The 21,088-nt window shown below is 40.1% G+C and overlaps 1 protein-coding gene across 1 annotated transcript; it reads right to left on the bottom strand.

Moving 5' to 3' along the window:
- Positions 1 to 10,007: 10,007 nt before the first annotated feature.
- Positions 10,008 to 20,471, bottom strand: LOC119168051 (uncharacterized). The gene is made up of 4 exons (XM_075865383.1): positions 20,335 to 20,471; positions 15,518 to 15,606; positions 13,706 to 14,034; positions 10,008 to 12,082 (listed from the first exon to the last, which is right to left on the bottom strand). Exons 2-4 carry the CDS (start codon positions 15,594 to 15,596, stop codon positions 11,846 to 11,848), a joined length of 645 nt encoding a protein of 214 aa, XP_075721498.1. The 5' UTR covers positions 15,597 to 15,606; positions 20,335 to 20,471; the 3' UTR covers positions 10,008 to 11,845.
- Between the last annotated feature and the right edge of the window lie 617 nt (positions 20,472 to 21,088).

Consider the following 21,088-nt stretch of genomic DNA (forward strand, 5'->3'; position numbering starts at 1 on the left):
AACAAAATGAGTAATATATACTAACAGTCTTGTTAATAATAAGTTAAACAAGAAACAAACCAGTATGCTTCTCTATGTGACTCCTAGCTGGCGTAGGATCGAGTGTTTCTCATGAGTGCTAATCAATATTAACATGCTGATGTCAAAGTGACGCATAAGAATTCACAAGTTATAAGACTCAATTGCCATCATATTACGGAAATTCAAGCTTGACACAAAGTATTTCTTGGTTTTGTTTTATGAGTGTAATACTTCCTTAAAGTAAATAAAAAGGGCTTACACTAGACACTTCTCTTCAATTCTTTGAAGAATGAATTCTCTCTGCAGTTACACTACACCAACATTTTCTTTAAACCATGCTTGCATGGCACTGCAAGATTACGTCCCTCAATAAAATTAGAGAGATGTCTTCACATGACGTTTCCTAGGTCTTTAAAGAAAACTCAAAACAGGCAAGCAGAAAATGCGCAAGTTTGTGTCACACAATTACTCAGATAACATATTTCAAACAATGCAAATTTGTGCACCACATCATTCGAACTGAAGAACTAATGGTCAAAATACTCATGTCTTGCAAACAAAAGTGGCTCAAGTCGTTGTTTTGAGCTTCCATGCATTGCTTTGAATGGTTTATGAGTGTGTTTGGTGGCACAAGCTTTCTTCTTCCTGATACTTGGCTGGGCTATCACAGAGAAGGCGCACAATGATTCTCCATGCTATGTTTTGTGCACTTTCATCTGAACCATTGAAAATGGCTTGTTGCACGCTTACGTGCACAGCATCATCCCCATTGGACAGCTATTTGTAACGATACTCATGTCACAGCACATGAGCATCTTGTGCACAAAGCAAAGCATGGAGCATTATTTGCTATTGTGCACCTTCTCTGTGATAGCACGGCCATGCGTCAGAAACAAGAAAGTTTGTGCCACTAAACACTCTTGTCAACTATTTTAAGCAATGAGTGGAAGCTCAAAACAACAACTTGAGCCACTCTTCTTTGCAAGACATAAGTACCGTGACCATTAGCTGTTCAGTTGGGACGATGCGGTACATGAATCCGTACAAAAAGCTGTTTTCAAGGGTTCAGATAGAAGCACACAAAACAAAGTGTGGAAAATTATTTCCTCTTGTCCACCTTCTCAGTGATAGACACAGCCAAGTATCACAGACAAGAATTCTTGTGCCACAATAACATTCTCATGAACCATTTAAAGCAATACGTGGAAACTCAAAATGAAAAATTAAGCCTCTTTTGTTTGCAAGACATGAGTACCATTGCGAATAGCTGTCCAATGGACATGATGCTGTACATGCAAGCATATAAGAAGACGTTTCGAAAGGTTCAGATGGAAGTGCACAAAACAAAGCGTGGAGAATTATTTCCTCTTGTCCACATTCTGAGTGATAAACACAGCCAAGTATCACAGACAAGTATTCTTGTGCCACAAAAACACTCTCATGAACCATTTCAAACATTACCTGGAAACTCAAAATGAAAAATTTAGCCTCTTTTGTTTGCAAGACACAAGTACCATTGCGAAAAACTGTCCAATGGGCATGATGCATTACATGCTAGCATATAACAAGACGTTTTGAAAGGTTCAGATGGAAGCGCACAAAACAAAGCGTGAAGAATTATTTCCTCTTGTCCACCTTCTCAGTGATAAACACAGCCAAGTATCACAGACAAGCATTCTTGTGCCACAAAAACACTCTCATGAACCATTTCAAGCAATACGTGGAAACTCAAAATGAAAAATTGAGCCCCTTTTGTTTGCAAGACATGAGTACCATTGCGAATAGCTGTCCAATGGGCATGATGCTGTACATGCAAGCATATAACAAGACGTTTCGAAAGGTTCAGATGGAAGTGCACAAAACAAAGCGTGGAGAATTATTTCCTCTTGTCCACCTTCTGAGTGATAAACACAGCCAAGTATCACAGACAAGCATACTTGTGCCACAAAAACACTCTCATCAACCATTTCAAGCAATACGTGGAAACTCAAAATGAAAAATTGAGCCCCTTTTGTTTGCAAGACATGAGTACCGTTGCAAATAGCTGTCCAATCGGCATGATGCTGTACATGCAAGCATATAACAAGACGTTTTGAAAGGTTCAGATGGAAGCGCACAAAAGAAAGCGTAGAGAATTATTTTCTCTTGTCCACCTTCTGAGTGATAAACACAGCCAAGTATCACAGACAAGCATTCTTGTGCCACAAAAACACTCTCATGAACCGTTTTAAGCAATACATGGAAACTCAAAATGAAAAATTGAGCCCCTTTTATTTGCAAGACAAGAGTACTGTTACAAATAGCTGACCAATGGGGATGATGCTATACATGCAAGCATACAACAAGCCGTTTTAAAAGGTTCAGTCAAAAGCGCACAAAACAAATCGTGGAGAAATATTTGCTAATGTACACCTTCTCTGTGATAGCCCAGCCAAGTATCACGAAGAGGAAAACTTGTGCCACTAAACACTATTGCCAACCTTTTCAAGTAATGCAAGAAAGCTCAAAACAACAACTTGAGCAACTCTTGTTTGCAAGACATGAGTATCGTGACCATTAGCTGTTGAGTTGGAATGATGTGATATATGAATGCATACAACAAGAAGTTTTCAAAGGTTCAGATGAAAGCACACGAAACAAAATCTTGAGAACTATTTGCTCCTATTTAGCTTTTGAGCAATAAACACAGCCAAGTACATTTTACGAGCAAGCAAGCTTGTGCCACCCAAACACTTATTCAACTATTTAAAGTAATGCGTTGAAAGTTAAACTGTATATTTGAATCAATTTTGTTGTAAGACAGGAGTAGCATTAGAAATACTTAGTTGGCCAGTGGTGAAGATACTTTGATGCAGACGTACAATAAGCCATTTTCAAAGGCTCAGATGGAAGCACACCAAACGAAATTTTATAATTATTTGCTCTTATTCTGATTCTGAGGAATAAACACAGTCAAGTACCGTTCACAAGTGAGCAAGCTTGTGCGAAGCCAACCAAACTCTCAGATCAACCGTTTTGAGCAGTGCATCGAAAATTGATCTGAATACTGGATGTAGTTTTCTTTCAACAATACCAGTATTGCAAAACCTTTTTAATATGTTTGTATGTAATTATTTTGTACTTGTACAGATTAAAGACTTCATCGATATCTTTCATTGTGTGTGTTTAGACCAGAGAGCGCAATTGCTATGTCATAACAGAGACGCCTTGCCTCTCGACTGTGTCTTGTGCACTTTTTCCTCGCGGTCCAAGCTTCGTAGAGCTCATTCGCACTCTTCCTTGGCAGTCCTGCATGGCCCTTTGTGCTTTGTGCCTTGGTTCAATGACAGAGCACGTGAGCGAGGCTTGGTATATCTCTCCTGAATATAAGGATTAATTGTCTTTTATCTTCTTGTGTATGTTCATATAATAGAAAATTACTCACTCACTATTTTCTGTTAGAGATTTCTCATAGAAAGATTATTCATTGCACAAATACAACATTTAAAATATTCTTTTTTTTCATAAATTGAACAGCAATATGTGTGCAAATATAACACGTGTACAACTAAGGTGATCAAATGAAATAAAGTACTTTGGTAATTATCTGATATACTTATCTGTTATACTTTTGCACATATTTGCATCTCATGATATGAACTAGTTAAAATTGGTTATTTCTTGAGGTTGTGTACAGCCAACTAATGGAGCTGAAAAAGTTAGTATTTTAGCCCTTTCAACACACAAAAAAACAAAAATGTTATGCATGCCTAGGTATTTGGTCTAATAAGTTTACTGATGTACTACATTGACTATCAAGGTTGACATTGAGCCCTATCAAGTCCTATGTATGGCCCCCATTCAGCCCCATTAGCTCCTATATTGTGCTAGATGAGAGTCCTACATACCAAACCCATAATGCCTGTGTAGCTCCTACATACCCCTATATGTCCTGCCCAGGTCCCATTCAGCTCCTACATACCACCATATAGCTCCTGTATAAGACCCATCTACCCCCATTTGGTTCCTGTACAGCTCCTGTATTAGCTCCTGTAACCCCTGTATTGAAGCATACGGGTCCTGTATGGAATTATATAGGTTTTTTCAGTAGGGAAGACACCATATAACCCTCCGTTGTCAACCTCATCGACGTATCTATGCCTGAAATAACCATTATTGGGGCAGGAATTTCTTCTTCGCTAAATAACCTTAAAACTTCTTCTGCATCCGATCAAAATTGCGTTATTAATAAAGTGTTAAACAATTTGTCTCCTTGCTTATCAGCATTATTGTGTGCACTCTTCTCGCAGTCGCTATCAACTAACAATATTCAAAGCGACTGGAAGGTTGCAAAAGTAATACCCATATTTAAGTCGGGAGACCGCACACATCCATAAAACTGATGCCTCATTTCTCTAACCAGTACCATTTGCAAGTTACTTGAAGATGTCATCTACACTGCAATCATTATTTATTTAGAAGACCACAACATCATTTTTAGTACCAACATGGCTTCCGTCAAGGTTATTCATTCGAAACGCAGTTATCCAGCATTTTATATAACATACATTCATGTTTAGACTTAGGACTTCAAGTTGATGCCATTTTTCTGGATTTTTCAAAAGCTATAGATCGCGTTCTTGACCATGAACTAATAATAAAACTAACAAGCCTTAATATACATCCATTCGTTATTGGATGAATTAAAATATTTTTCGCGTCTAGATCACAATATATGTCTGTTAACAATAGCCCCTTCTCATCCACTAACGTAACTTCCAGTGTTCCTCAGGGCAGCGCTCTTGGCACTTTACGTTTCTCATTCTATATTAATGACTTACCCAAATGCGTGTCCTCTAACATCAGACTTTTCGCGAATGACGGAGTAAGTTATAGAACAATTTCATGTGACAAAGATAAATACATTCTTCAAGCTGATCTTAAGGCAATGAACACGTGGTGTTCAACATGGCTGATGACAATTAATACAGCTAAAACACAGCTACTGTCGCAATGCGGCGCATCCACCGCATTCCGACATTATATGTAATCAATAACAACATAATTCAAGATACAACTTCATATAAGTATCTTAGTGTTCACCTGCAGTCTGCCCTCACATGGTATCATCACATCTGCCTGACCTTGGCATAAGTTCCCCGCTCATTAGGCCAGCTGAAACGTAACCTCAAGTGTACTACAGATACTTTCCGTAGGCTAGCTTGCATCACGTTAATACACCTTAAAATTGAATATGCATCAGCTATATTGAATCCCACACAAATGTACATCACCCATGACATCGAGTCTTTACAAAACCATGCAGTGTGTTTCATATTTTCTCATTATTCACCCTACATCAATATTTTAGCACTAAAATCTAAAAAACACTAAAAAAGCACTAAAAGCAAAAGACGGGCATAACTGCCCGTCTTTCGCTTCTCGATAAAATTTATGACCCATGCCTACACGCATTTTCGAAACACCAGCAGCTATCTTTCCACGCATGAACCACATCTTCAAGATAGAATGTATAACCTGTCGCACAGCTCATTATGCCCATTCATTCATTTCTAGAACAATAGTTGCATAAAATAATCTGCCATCCCACATTGCCACTGAACCCGGTTTCTCCACATTTCAGGAACTTTTACGCAACAATTATAATTAAGCATCCACCACGAGTGCTTTTTAGATACCGTCAAGTATTACTTCATGTTTTTTTGTTCTCATCATTTGTCAACAATTTTGTAAATTCATTGTTTATGGTACATTTTATTTATTCTATATATTTCAAAGATGTGGTGCGTACAATTATGACTGCATTTTACTTTTAGCTTGTGTGCTGCATTTCTTAGTGGCCTAAGTTTGGTTTATTGTTTCTCGTCTTCTTTTTCAATATTTCATATATTTCCTCTATTTTTATTTTTTTCTGATGTTCCTAGTGTTCTCTTTTTGTTGTTTGTTTGGTTATATTGAAAGCGTGCTCTTGTTATTTTTTTATATTTACTTTCTCGGACCGTAAACATACATCGTTTAATTCATGTGTCTGTTCCCCCATGTAATACCCATTCTTGGGACCTTTAAGGCTATTGTGAAATTAAAACAAAATAAAATGAAACTTGTTTATGTATCACTATTTGTTGTTGTTTTTTGTGCGATTTGTTCTTAGTGTAGACACTGCCTGGAAGAAGGCAATGGAATATTTCAACAGAACGAGTAATCTGAACGGGCGTACGAAATTACATTCGCGCATATAACTATGTATTGAGTCTTACGGACCGTTTGGGCACTGCGACGGGGGGCCTGTCTTTTCCAAAAGTTCGCTCAGCCCACGCGGAAAGCGCAACACAGTCACAGCGAGAGCTCTAAAAGCGGCCTTTATGTGCCTTTTCAAGACAATCTTTGGGTAAATGCTAAAAGCACACTAGCTGGGTACCCACTACGCCATAAATATTCATGCTTTCTGTGTAATAGGCCGGCTTCCAATATGATATCTTTCGTCTTTCTTCGAAGAAGCGTGGTGTTCGCTAAACACTTCCAACGAATTTTGTGTGAATTTTATTTTTTATCCAGTGGCTGATGACGATGAGGAACGACGCTTGAATTGGGTATGTTTCACAGTTATTAGGTGATGAAAAATAAGCTTTTGTAAAGGTTTGGAGGTTTGCACGACCCACTCGTTATGCAATTCACATTTTGTAGCGCCTGGTTTTTCATTTGATGTTCTAAAGCGCTTCAATACTCATAATAACGCGATTCCTTTCCCGACACCAGGCCTGCCTAAGGCAAGTCTGTGAATGAGTCCCAAGCACTGGCATGGCTCAGTGTTAGAACAGTAGCTGGCGCGCAGTGGACCCGGGTTATAATCTCACAATGTCTTTGGTGTTTTTGTTTCAGTTTGTGTTCTTATTCTGATTAATAGTGGTTACGAACACAGGCGGCGGCGGAGAGCTACGGCGCCGTGCCTGACCCGTGTTGCTATAACAGCTTTCACTGTAAAACTCTACTGTAGTGACCACAGAGCAGTTGTCATATGCATGCAGCATAATAATGTTGGACGTCAAGTGCTACTTAGATTTAGGCACGTGTTACTAGTTCCCAGGTTCGATACGTTCTGGCTACTCATGTCCTTACATGATAGCTGATTTCCATACATTCATTCACTCATTAATCTAGTCATTTATTCATTTATTTTTTCAATCGGCCATTCATTCAGGCAGCCTTTTAGTCAACCTATCGGTGAGTAAGGTATTCGTTATTTAATGTAGTTGATAAGCAAATGATGCAACGGCACTGAGATATTCAGAATGATTTATGGTGTTCGAGAGCAGGATGGCTGGTTGAAGAGGCAGCAACCACGCGCATTTTTTTCCAAAAAATTAATTGTTCGATATAGTCTATTGGCGTCTCTACTCTGGGCTACAGTCACAGCAATGTTTTATACGCTTTAGTGGAATTCATCAATCAGTCTAAAAGAATATCCAGCTAAATAAAGTCTTCATTCTTTAAATACTTCATGGCTCATATTTTCTACCTAAATTCGTTATATTAGTCAATTCCGCTTATATGAGTAATATACGGATCAAAATACTGCGAAAAAAAAACACCTACTACTCGGAAAATTCACTGCATTAGGTATGAGCCTTGAGAGGAGGCGAAGAATAACAAGAAGTATGATGCAATAAACTTTGCAGAAAAACTGTCGGTCAAGGGCAAAAATGGGCTGCCTTGTATGAATGCTCTGCCCGTGGAAAGCCGTTGCTTGACCCACTTTTGGTAACCCTAGCAAAGAATAATGGCATTGGAAACTGTCTGTAGGTTACTTACCAAGAGCGCTTCCAAATCTCGATTCCATATTCTTGTTGATATATGAATTAATGCAACAGGAAAAGTGCGCTGACATCATCGAATTATCAAGTTTATAGCCTTTTTTTGTTGATTAGACAGAAGCTTGCGCATAGAAGGCTGAATGAGTACTTATTAAGAGTTAAGCTCTAAATTATTGCTCGATGCTTAAGTAGGCTATGTGGTTTCGGAAGTCAAGGATGGTGAATACGTTAAAGTTGATGGTATTAAGCTTACACGTATAATTCCATTCGTGAATCAAGCTTTCTTAATCGAGTATTGGCAGCTCATCGTTCACATCACGATGATGAGATCCCATGAATTAACACACAACTTGGTTCTGAGTGAGCAAGTAACTGTTGATGGTGGTTGTGGAGTACAGCTCTGTCCAGCGTCAGTAAACATTCTACGTATAAGGTGTATTTTCTCGCTTACGAGATGCAGGCTTGCGTGTTCTCAGCACACCCACCAATTGTTCGGGCGCTTTGCATGTTGCCAATGTCCTCTAACGGTATGGTCGAGCAGGGCGAGGTAACAGAAGGAGAGAGACGACACCATGGCAAGCTTTTAAATGCGAATCAATTCTTAGTTAAATTCGGCACTTTAAGCACATTTATCTATCTATCTAGCCGCTTATGTTTCTGTGCTCTCATGGTCACCCCATTAACTTGGCGCGAACAAATTAAACATGGGAGGGTAAGACAGTTTGACGAATATGACGCGCTGGTCAAGACATGAATATGGTCTTAATCCCGTCACGTATCACTGTCAAACGCTTCCCGCTAGACAGTGGCACAATATGTACCGCTCGTATAAGGGTATATACCACAGGGGATTGACACTAAGTATCTACCAAGAACTTAATAGTACCTGCAAGATCGACGAGAACAGCGTGAACGCGCGAATGTTCAGAAATACTCGAAATTGATAGCGTCGACCCGACGAATGCAAAGAATAATTGTCAGGGTCCCAGCTGGAATAAAACTCCAGCATTCTGCGTGGCAATCAAGCATTTTACCTCAGAGCTAAGCCAGGTCTCGGAACTACTTTTCAAATATACGCTAATTTTTGTGAAAAGTTAATAGTGTTTGACGTGCTGCCTACCCAAATTTATAAACATTACACATGTACTCCTTTGATACAGCCGTCAAGTTGGGTTAACGTCAATTATGGTTACTTGCTATGCGCTAAAGTTGATTCATGCAGCAGTGCCTAGGACCAGCATCCTCGCGAGCATCAGCGCTTCATATCAGCTTCTGTTAATGCTAATGAGCATGTTCTAGTTGGATTCATCACGTAAGTGCAAACAACTGGTTATATGAACATCTGCAACTCTTCAACATATGGCTGTGCGTGCAGCGTTTGTACGTATATTTAGTGTCATTACATGACGTGTCGCTCGACAAAAAAAAATTGCACCATGGTCACCTTCCTTCCGCATGCCTCGCATAACGTCGATTACCAGGTACGTGGGATCTGCCAAACTTTTTTCCGACAGTCAATATTCAGGTGGTAGCTACACACTTTCTTCACTCCCAATACAGTTCAATTGCTCATATATTCTTGCCATTGCCAGAGAAAACTAATATTTACAGTTTTATGCAGTCATAGTTGAAACCAAAAACCTGATACTCTAGGAGAGTATAAACCGACGTAGCTGATCTCATCACTGGCATTCTATTGGTCTATTAAACTCGCTTTACCGTAGGCTCACTGGCAATATGTCATGGCATAACCGCTCGCTGCACTGAACATAGGAAGGTGTTGTTGGCGTAGTGCGCCTGAGCCGGTGACTCGAGGAGTTGATTAAGGCTTTTTTTGATTGAACGATCTCTTTGTTTGTTGCGCACTTTGTAGGTGAGGGTCAAGTGCTACGCTTTAGGCATTTTAACACCGAAGTGTTTTAGGCCAGGGTGTACTGAGATTTCTGGGACGTATTTCTGTCATGAAAATAGCGTCTGAAAAGTCCCCACGTCCTGTTGACAAACATAAAAAAATATTCCGTGAGCCAAATTTTACCCCAGACCTTTCCGTACACAATATAATCCAGGCACACTTTCTAATGTGGCACAGTCACTTTTTCTTGCAAAATGTTATATTCAAAGCCGAGCAAATACATACCATCAAACGTCCAGCTGCTTGGTATACATTCAAAAGATTTGCCACGTGCCACTTATTCTTGAAATGATTTCACATAACACAGGCATTCCACAGCGTTTAGCACTCTTTTATCGTAGTAAAATCTAACAGAACCTTCTCGCAACTTGATGTAATATGTTCAATGTATCATAAGAGATAAAACAGATGCAAAACGGGTGATGTTCAATGTGATAAACACGCAATTGCCAAACATCTAAGTCACAATGTCTAATTGTCACATGGCTTCACCATATGCTGCGGAATCAATGGAGAAAACTTTAAAATAATAATATTAATAATAATAATAATAATAATAATATTATAATTATTATCAATAATAATAATGATAACAAATGTTCACATTTCAAGCCTAAAAACACCATGTGATTATGATGGACACCGTAGCAGGGGGGCTCAGGAAATTCCCACCCTCTGGGTACTTCAATGTGCACCTAAATCTAAGCTCACAGGCCTCAAGCATTTTCGCCCTCATTGAAAATGCAGCCTCCACGGCTGCGATTCAATCCCGAGACATGCTGCATCGAGACCTAAGGCCTCAGCCACTTGACTACCAGGAGGGGGGGGGGAGAAAACTGAGCTTAGGTCACACTCTCTGGACGCTTCACAAACGCATTTTCTATTTCACACATTCTTCTCGCAGTGGTATTGGTCAGTGGGGTGGTGTCGCCCTATTGGAATGGCAAAAAAAAGTAATACGTCATTATTTTGACCTCCACGAATACATCCTTCGGCACGTCCTTACATGCGTCACCACAATTTCGTCAACGTCGCCACAATTTCAGCCGCTAGTAGCAGCAATCAATAGAAAACTCATGGTTGATTCCTCCGTCTTAGTAATCGGTAGAACAGGAAAGTGAAACGTATCCTTCCCAAGTTAGCTCAACATGTACTGTGTATTGACATAAGAGAGCTTACTCAATGGTGGTTGGTGTTTGACAACTAAAGCAGCCTTTAACGTAAATGCCATCACAATGCATGAGGCTTAGTGATACAGGGAGAGCGGTGTAGTGCGAGAACCAAAAGAGAGTGACGGATTATACGTCAAACTTGAGCTAAGGTCGCATACCCGCAGCATCTTAGAATAATTAAACGCCACTGCCTGATTACACGGTAAACGCAACACGCGTTGTGTCTTCCTTGTTGGCCAGCCACGATTTTTGTGGGCCGAGTGTGAGCGGAGAAAGCCAAGTTACATCTAAAAAAACATGTGCTGCAGAGCACTTTTTGGTATAAATAGATACCATAAGCCTCGCCATGGTCTTGGATAAAGTCGCCACCTGCAAGTAAATTAGTGCTTTGACTATCCGGAGGCTCCGAACTGTGATGGGATGCGTAGCAGAAGCGGTGCGCATGGCAGTGACCTGGTTGAAACGGGTGTCAACGCCGGTGCTGCAAAAATGGTTTGAAGCAAAACTAGGTGTAGCAGTCACTCGAGTAAACGTTCGTTTGAAATGCAACGACACGGGAGGTGGCTTGGGTTTCGCAGATAAACGAGCCGAAAGACTAGGCATATTTATTCCCGCGTCCACAGCGGCCTTAACACGCAGCCTGCTAGCCAATTTAAATGGCAGGCCACGTCCGTATGGCTGCTGCAGACGCACAAATACGTTTGTCTTGTGTTTCCACTCAGAGCATTGGTTAGTCCCTCCGCAGTTGCTCCACTTAGTCGAGTAATGTGAGTGTCAACGCAACTGCTCCCTCAAAGGAGAAACCCCCATACCAGCGTTGCTCTCTTTTGGCTTCAAGTGTAGGAACTAAACGCCTTCGTCTTAATTTTTGTGTTTGGTTGCGAAATGTTCAATGGCTATCGAGTACAAACTCGGCCGACATCGCTACTTCAAGTGATCGAAACAATTGCCAATATGTTGGACACTTTTGACGTGAGTACGTCGATCCAGAATTCTCTGGCGAACTGTGGAAACAGCTTCCCTACAATCGCTATCACAGAGGCCATGACGTCACCAGCTCCATCCAGGAATAGGGATACCTTGTCGATGAAAACAGGCTTGGGGCCGCTGTGGTGAGTCAGCACAGCACTGTTGACAGCGTGGTAAGGGTAGCCTGGTTTAACGACCTTGAGAAAAAGAATACCAATATCATTTTTTGCAATGAGCACATTTATTCAAACGAGTATTGATGAGGGATTCGGTTTTACGCGAAAAAACTACGGTATGGTTAAAAAGCTCACCGCAGTTGACGACTCAGAAAATTTCTACTCAGTGAGGTTTTTAATGTGACCAATATCTGAGGTTATACTTCTAAAAAACTGTTACGCCTAATCCATTGCCACTGGCACGCAGCATTTTGTCTCCACCTAAATGCAACCGCTGTCGCCACTATGCACCCTCGTCTACTGAGTCAGCAGCTGACTATGCACCCTCGTCTATTGAGTCGGCAGCTAACTATGCACCCTCGTCTATTGATTTAGCAGCTGGCTATGCTCCCTCGTCTATTTAGTCAACAGCTGAGTACCTCAACCAATGTACTAACGTGGAATCTCAGGTGAAGGAATCAAGTACAAGCGTGTATTTTCCTACAGAGCTGAGAAATGCGAGAGAATAGCCAGAAATGAAAATCGAATTATCATAATAGTTACCTAGTCACATGTAGAATAAATTAAAAGCTTTTAGATTCCTCCCGTGATGGTGTATAGTAGTTCTGTACTACTGATCCGCAAATGGCGAGATATAATAGCAGCCCCATTTTTGGGGTGCTAAAATTGTGTGCGGGTGTATACTTAAGTTTAGGTGCACGTAAAAAATATTTGCTGGGTCCAACACTACGGTCCCTTCCATAATCATCGTAGTTTTGAGACGTAAGTATACGAAAAAAATTATAGTGATGTTTTCATACCTCAAAGGCCACAGAAAGTAAAGAAGAGCGTAAAAAAATGGGGGAGTTCTTATTGTATGTGGATTTATCGTAGCTGGCCTTACGCCGGAAGAATCTATATACACTACTAGAAAAACAGAATTCAAAGCTTGGTCCAGTCGTTGTTCGGTGTCCTTGTTTGCAATATTGTGGTAATGTCCACAAATACAGTGCATGAATAAACGCAGTTTTTTTACGACTTCACAATTTAGGTTCGTAATAAATGAATTTTTATTAGTTCAGCTTCCTCACTTTCAGGTCTTACGCAGAAGACCGCAGTTAAGCCCTAAACACATAGTACTATGGCAAAGTTTTGAATATCAGTTCTTTCGAAGAGTCGAAACAAAGCATTGTTCTCCTCATATATTCGCGCATAAAGTTGCATTTAACTTCACTAAAATAACTCTTTTTAAGAAACTGCACCTGATTCACAAATTATTATGGCTAATTTCTTGGAAAGAGAATCAGTGGTATTCAGCTGTATCTTCAATGCCCCTTTCTTTTATTAATTACCTAGCGTTATTAGCCGTCTATAGGAAGCAAAATGACTTGTGAGCTGGCGTATCCCATAATTAAACAATAATTTCACTCACCTGCATCATTCTACTCAAATGCATTCAAATCGTTGAATTCAAACACTTCATGATTCTTTACAATTGTATAAAAATTCTAAAAGCTTGCATGCAAACTAAGTGATAGCCATCGTTCTCCCCCTCAGAATAGAGTATTTGAGAAAACCGAGCTGGTATATTACGTTCGCGCTTCGTAAGTCGATGTTTCATTTGTGATAGACCTAGCTACCCTGGCAGCCTTATCAATTTCTCACCTGGAACGTCACAGCGACCCTGGCTCCAGTGTAGGTCCCGAAGGTTCCGTTCAGACCGTTGCAGGTTTTCCAGCTTGCCGAGGCAACAATCTGGTCCTCTCCGGTCGTGGCCAATTCAGCATGCACCAGCCTTGTCCCATTTGTGCAGTAAGGAACCACTGGCCCTGCCAGCTTGAGTTTATCGAAACCAGTGTAGATGATGGAGGACGACAGCAGGCCGGCGACGAACGCTTCGGGCCAGTTCTCGTGTTCCGCGTACGTCACGGGCAGGTGCTTCAGAACGTCCCCGACCATGCGCTCCAAGTTCAAGCCCGTGAAGTTGCACGCCCCTAGAGCATAAGAAAAGGCACTAACGAAAATTATAAGTTAAAACATGTGTGATTGAATGATTCACGTGATCTGCACCAATATTGACGTGAACACCCACATTATCTGAGATGTGCGCGTTCGTGCATTTGCCGCCTATACTGCATCGCCAAGCTATAGACTTCCTTCATTCGAGGCATTTAACTGTTCTACAGCCCTGCTTGTTCCGTAGCGACCTCCAACTCTACACTTTTTGCCACGTGACTTCTTGACATTACGTGAACTTAAACGCACTGAGACAGTCGCCAAATAGGTGACGTGGTCTGCGCTGGCTTTACATGATAATTTAAAACAATAATGTTTACCAGAGGAACAGGAAACAAAAATGGAGTATAAAACGCTTAAGTTCTCATGATTTTTCTCATTTTTCTTTGTTTGTAATGCATCATTTTTCTCATTTTTCTTTGTGTAATGCATCACGAAGGTGAACGGAAATTTCTACTTGTCTATTCTACCATCTCCTAAATCAAGCTAGTTGTCCTAGAGAACACCTAGATAAGTAGCGTTGCTATGAAGGCATAACATCAAGCTCTTGTCATTGTCTCACACTAGCTAATTGAAAGTCGTTACACTCGTTTAAGTACTTCAACTGTGAAAAGTAGTACAAGATGCCATCTTGTAATGATCCCACAAGCGCTCTTTATCGCAGCCCAGGGCACCCTTCATTACGGTTTACTTGACACCTATGAGTGGAGCTTATCGCAGTGACGTTGAAAGAGGAAACTAAACTTGTATTCATGTGGCCATGCATTGAACAAACACGAGAAAACGGTCTCAAAGGCACCGCAGCTCCGGCCTAGGAAATTGTAGGCAGAAGATATCGTCCGTACACCACATTACCATATACAGCAATTTCCATCTGATTATACCTGAAACACACGGGTCAAAAACGTAGCCCACGATCCTAATGCTAGTGGTCTGGCTCACACATCACTTTAATTGTTGAGTTTACTTTAAATCTTTAGTATGTTTGTGAACTACATGAACGTGACCTATCGCAAGCAATTTTTTTCTTTGACGCATGTGATCAGTAGGTGTTGAAAAATTACCGCCGTACAAAAACGGCTTTTTAAAACGGCCGTTAAACTTTAAGTCATTCTGTTGATGAGCATCAATATTCTCGAGTCCTGACACCAAGTCCCCTTCAAAAATGACCCATATAAAATACATGCGAAAAGCCTTAAAGTCGACTAAGTTACCTCACATCTTAATGAAACTCCACACATGAAGGTCCACACCATCCCAATTGAACATTTTTTTTCACTATTAAAGCCCTTGCGGGACTAAATTTTGTGACAACGACACGGTACCAGAGATGAGCTTGATTCTCCTAATGTATAATGTACTAACAGCGACATGTCTTTGATTTATTTGTGACTGAAATTTCACGTGGTACTTACATATTTTTTATGAAGTCATTAGTGCGAACATGAGCATCATATGTACCTGATGATGAAGTCAGCTGCCCTAGGCCGTAGCTCAGTACTAAACTGCCCACCGTAAAAGAGAGGAGAACTTGCTTCATGTTGTAAAACCTGATGGAGAAAAAAAAACAGAGGCGTCCAGAATTATATCTAACCACGCTGGCGTCATAGCGATACACCTTCAATATACAAGATGCGCATTTTCTAAGCATTCTACATGACCACTTGTGATCTGATTGCAGATATCAAATTCAGTAATGTCGCCATTTTTCACTTCATTACAAACTCAATAGTTCGCTTTAGAAGTGGCTAAATATAAGCAGAACAGCAATTACCGGGGATAAAATTTGGCTCACTCTGCAGGTGAAGAAAATTTGAACACCAGGAACACTAAATGGGCTGATCCACAAACACGATTTTTTAAACTCATAGGCGCCGCCATCTTGGACTGACAAGCGCTGGTTTTGTAGGTTTTTCATGTCACAATATAAAATATTTGTGGTTATTAAATATAAAGTGTTCCAGCAAAGCAATTTTGTGAGAGTGAGTTTACCATGAAACTGTTGGTTTAATGGACACGAATATAAACTGCAACGTTATCGCTCCAAGATGGCAGCACTTGAGCCCTATTGGAAAATGGTGTATATATAATAACGTACATCACCACTATGTTATCGTGTACACATCGTGCCTAAACGCTAGAGCCAATGTTTTGTGTTTTGAGCAAATGATGACTAATAGTAACTATCACGAAATTTAAAATCAGTGCGTGCATTAACGGTATTCATACTGCACCGAACCTCACCACCTGAGCTCACATAAGCTTATGTACTGCGATAATCCAGAAACCCTACGGCATAAGCAGGTTTTCGTTATATCATTAAAAATATCTTCAAAATATCGTATGTAAAAATGGGCTTCCATCACAAAGAGTGTCCTTTCCAGTGATTTCCAAACATTACGGCAAAAGTTTGAGCATTATTTATCCCCTGGCTTTCTAATATATCATTCCACGTCAGACGTCCCAGACATTTTGGCGACACTTAATTTTATTCTAGAAAAGTCATGCTGACTGAGTGCTTTGAAAACAGTGAATTGATAGAATATTTCAGAGAAAGAAGTTTGACAGATCCTACGTACAGTAGGAATCAGAGGTACGGGAAGCACGAATGAGGAAGGTTGATATGTCACTTTATAATCGGCACGTAGTTGCGAGGCGCACGAATGTTGTAAACAGTAAACACAAGTAGAAATGTTGATTGATTGATACGTGGGGTGTAACGTCCCAAAACCACCATATGATTATGAGAGACGCCATAGTGGAGGACTCCGGAAATTTTGACCACCTGGGGTTCTTTAACGTGCACCCAAATCTGCGCACACGGGCCTACAACGTTTCCGCCTCCATCGGAAATGCAGCCGCCACAGCCAGGATTCGAACCCGCGACCTGCGGGTCAGCAGCCGAGTACCATAGCCACTAGACCACCACGGCGGGGCACAAGTAGAAATGTTATGCACGCTCAAGTATCTCGATAAGATGCATGTATGTTGTTTATAGTCGCGCAACAACGGCACCACTAACGTTTGCAATACCAGCACCTGCAGCGAAAAGCATGTAAATTATGCCGTACATGACGTCCATGTCATGACTCTCATGTTTGGGCCTGGAATTCACATTCGCTGTTCAATCACGTCTAGTATTACCAATATTGGTATGTGTAAATCTAGCGAGACGCCCACAAGTGCATCATGAGCGTGGTGTGTTGTGATGTTTTGACATGACACGCGAATTGTGGTCATCATGTTAGCACCAGTCTTCGTGATCCATTAATAAACCTTCGTGATCCATTCACGTCATGTAATACCAAATTTAGTATATTTGAAACTAGTGAAACGGCCGTGAGCGCATCATGACTGTAGTATATAGTAATAATTTACATGGCACGCATGTCATTATCATCTTCGGACGTGCAATTCACCTTCGTCATGCGTTCACATCACCAAAACTACTTTTGGTAAATGCGAAGCTAACGGTACGGCCGCGAGCGCATCATGAGCGTGGCATTAGTCATGTCCTTACACTAACGCATGCAGATTATCGCGTTTGCCCCAATCATGTACCTTTATCACCCATTCACATCACGTAATACCAAATTTGGTCCATGTTAATCTAGCGAAATGACCGCAAGAGCACCATGAGCGTATGTCATGACTTATATGACATGCATGTCATGCAGACCCCAGGGCGGAAAGCGTTAGGGTCGCCACTAATGTACGCCATGCAGTCATGTCTTAGCATACCAGTTTTGCAATACGTCGTGTGAACGAAACCACCACAAGAGCAGCAAGATCATGACATGTAAATCCTGACATTCGTGACATACCTCTCATGATTTTCATTTTATGACTAATCAGTTATGCTTGTCATACAGTCGTCTTGAACCATTAAAGTTTTGGTATAAATCCCATCATCAGAACGGCCTCGAGAGATAAAGTCGTAGGTGGCTAGATAGATAGATAGATAGATAGATAGATAGATAGATAGATAGATAGATAGATAGATAGATAGATAGATAGATAGATATATAGATAGATAGATAGATAGATAGATAGATAGATAGATAGATAGATAGATAGATAGATAGATAGATAGATAGATAGATAGATAGATAGACAGACAGACAGACAGACAGACAGACAGACAGACAGACAGACAGACAGATAGATAGATAGATAGATAGATAGATAGATAGATAGATAGATAGATAGATAGATAGATAGATAGATAGATAGATAGATAGATAGATAGATAGATAGATAGATAGATAGATAGATAGATAGACAGACAGACAGACAGACAGACAGACAGACAGACAGACAGACAGACAGACAGATAGATAGATAGATAGATAGATAGATAGATAGATAGATAGATAGATAGATAGATAGATAGATAGATAGATAGATAGATAGATAGATAGATAGATAGATAGATAGATAGATAGATAGATAGATAGATAGATAGATAGATAGATAGATAGATAGATAGATAGATAGATAGATAGATAGATAGATAGATAGATAGATAGATAGATAGATAGATAGATACGCTCAAATTAGCGGAAGTTTGCTCATAAATGCTTCGCATTAGGAATTTTGTACACGAAGCGGCCTTCCCAATTTCCTACAAGGTCATTTATATTTTATTGACAAGAAAACTTATCATATAATACGTATATACGTAAGTTGGTTGATCCAATAAAATAATACGTTTATGTAGGTTGTTTGAAGCTCTATATTGTTGGCGCAATTTTCAATGTTTCTGCCATATGCCGCCCAGACATTTTTTGCGTATTGTTCTATGCTTGCCTTTATGCAATATTACACAGTGTATGAGTATTTCTGTTCTGCGCCTACCGTGAAAAGATGTACTTATGATACTAATTTTAAACCACCGAGATTTCTCAAGTTAATGAGATAAGTAACAAATTTTAGAATATTGTCCCATTTGTTCACATCAGGAAAATCAACTTTATTCATCAATTGAAAGCAACTGGGTGGTTATTCTTATATGAAAAGCTTTATTCTTACAATTTTTACGTTGATGAGAAAAATACTTTTTGCAGTTACTCAGTGACGGCAATAGGGAACACTAACGAGAAAGCTACCGTATGAGCGAAATGGATTGTAGTAAATAAAACATTTCCAATAATGTTTTCTTCCTAGGAACAAAAATTGTAGAAATAAAACTTGCCAATTAGAATAAACCTCTATTTTCGTTTGATTGAAGCACAAAGGGAATCGCTAATGGGAGGACCACATGGCAAAAATGAAGTCGCAAATAGTACAAAAGTGAAATTTTCGTATTTGTTATTTTCATCTTGCAAAGTTTATAAACTACAGTTGTTTATTTTAAGCGCAAATACTTTTTTTTAGAAAGAAGCATTGAATACTTTACTAATTATGTGTCGTGCATTATTCCAATGGAAAAAAACGCAAGCATGGAACACATGAAAGTATTTATGAGCGCGCATATGACAAAAACATAGCGCTAATATTACAAAGCTTGAATCATCTGACATAAACAATTTGGCGTATTACGTCAACCAAACTGGGTCTAACGAAACATACTGGTAGTTTTATAATAAATTACCTTATCTACAACAAGCCGCAAACGACATTCCGGAAAATTCGCAAGGCACCAGCAAGATCAAAACTTCTTTTTCTTCAAACTATTTCAATAATTCACCGTTTTCAGTGCAATATATTAGCACCGCCCCCCCCCCTTAATTCGATAGAATCTAATTCAGAACAGCTATGTATTCTACTTCTTCAAACTGCTTTATCTCAATGGATTGTGTTTTTTAGAGAGGACAGTTATGGTAAATGTCAAAAGAGCACGAAAGAGTGCGTAGTCTTCGGCTAGACGCGTATAAATGTGTTGCCTCATGTCTCACGATTATTTATTCGCACATGCTCTACATCAATCTCAAAAGCTGATTCGGAAGTCACTTTTTTGTTGTAGCTTTCATTTGTTAAATATTCGGTTGTTACAAACGACGTCTTCCATTATATATGCTAGTATACCTCCTGTTGTATTTTCATTTGCCGAGTTCCACGTCATTATTGTTGACAAAAATTTAAACGCGTATGCGGAAGACAAGTGCGTCTCTATCACACAAATTGTTATTTTTCTGTTTGTATTTTCTCCAAATTTACGTTGCTATCGTTAACATTTTTTTCAACTTAAATGCTTCTATCGTTCTCTCCCAACAGAGTACAAATATGGCGACGCATTCACACGTAAATAAAGAACCATTTTTAAAAATAGTACTTACGTTCTAGTGCAGCCAATAGAACGTTCAGATGATGCTAAGACGGCATGAAGCGTTGTGAAGCATGCTTTAAGGGAATAACAACTAAAGGTCACGCTCAGCTTCTGTCAGTGCTTTCTATGCAACGTCGAAATCTTCTGAACAGTTTATACTTCTGTCTAGCGGAAGCACAGCCACGTGCCTCGGTGCAACGCCTCTACTCCACGTGCCCGGTGCCAAGCCCTCTTTCTTATCAAACAACACGCTGCTGCTTGAAGGTGGGGCGCGATATGTTCTTCGCGAAGCTTTTAGTTCCGCCTTTCAAAAAAGAATACCAGAAGTCACAGATCAATGTGCGACTGACTTCGAGCAGGGTATGTTACAGTGTGCTGTTCCCGCTTTGACTGCCCTGCAACTGCGACTGCGAGCTGATGATGACTTGGTGCAGCTTACAGAGATACTTCTGCTGTCGTAACCAATGCAGCGCTGTTTAACTGCTGAATAATCAGATGACTGTAGGCTCTGCAGAATCGAAAAAATCGAAGGCATATTCCGTTCGTCGAAATGGGGGCAGACAACCTTTGCGTGTGGTTGCCAGACCCTATATATTTCTTCATTTCTTTTTTCCCAATTAAAGCTATCTAGCTGTGCTTCCCGGAACTATTAAGATTGAGCCTCTTGGCGTCCAGCGTGCGACCCTGATACAAAATACACTGTTTCCGTGAAGACATTGAATACACATAAGGGACGGCGAAACGCGCCTCACTTTCTCCAAGAT

Source organism: Rhipicephalus microplus, chromosome 6 (assembly GCF_043290135.1).
Source record: "Rhipicephalus microplus isolate Deutch F79 chromosome 6, USDA_Rmic, whole genome shotgun sequence".
Classification (NCBI taxonomy): domain Eukaryota; kingdom Metazoa; phylum Arthropoda; class Arachnida; order Ixodida; family Ixodidae; genus Rhipicephalus; species Rhipicephalus microplus.

Coding starts and splice junctions, on each gene's coding strand:
- LOC119168051 (XM_075865383.1), bottom strand. CDS start 15,596: ATGAAGCAAGTTCTCCTCTCTTTTACGGTGGGCAGTTTAGTACTGAGC. Junction 14,035..15,517: donor GCAGCTGACTTCATCATCAG/GTACATATGATG, acceptor CTTATGCTCTAG/GGGCGTGCAACTTCACGGGC. Junction 12,083..13,705: donor GGGTCGCTGTGACGTTCCAG/GTGAGAAATTGA, acceptor CTTTTTCTCAAG/GTCGTTAAACCAGGCTACCC.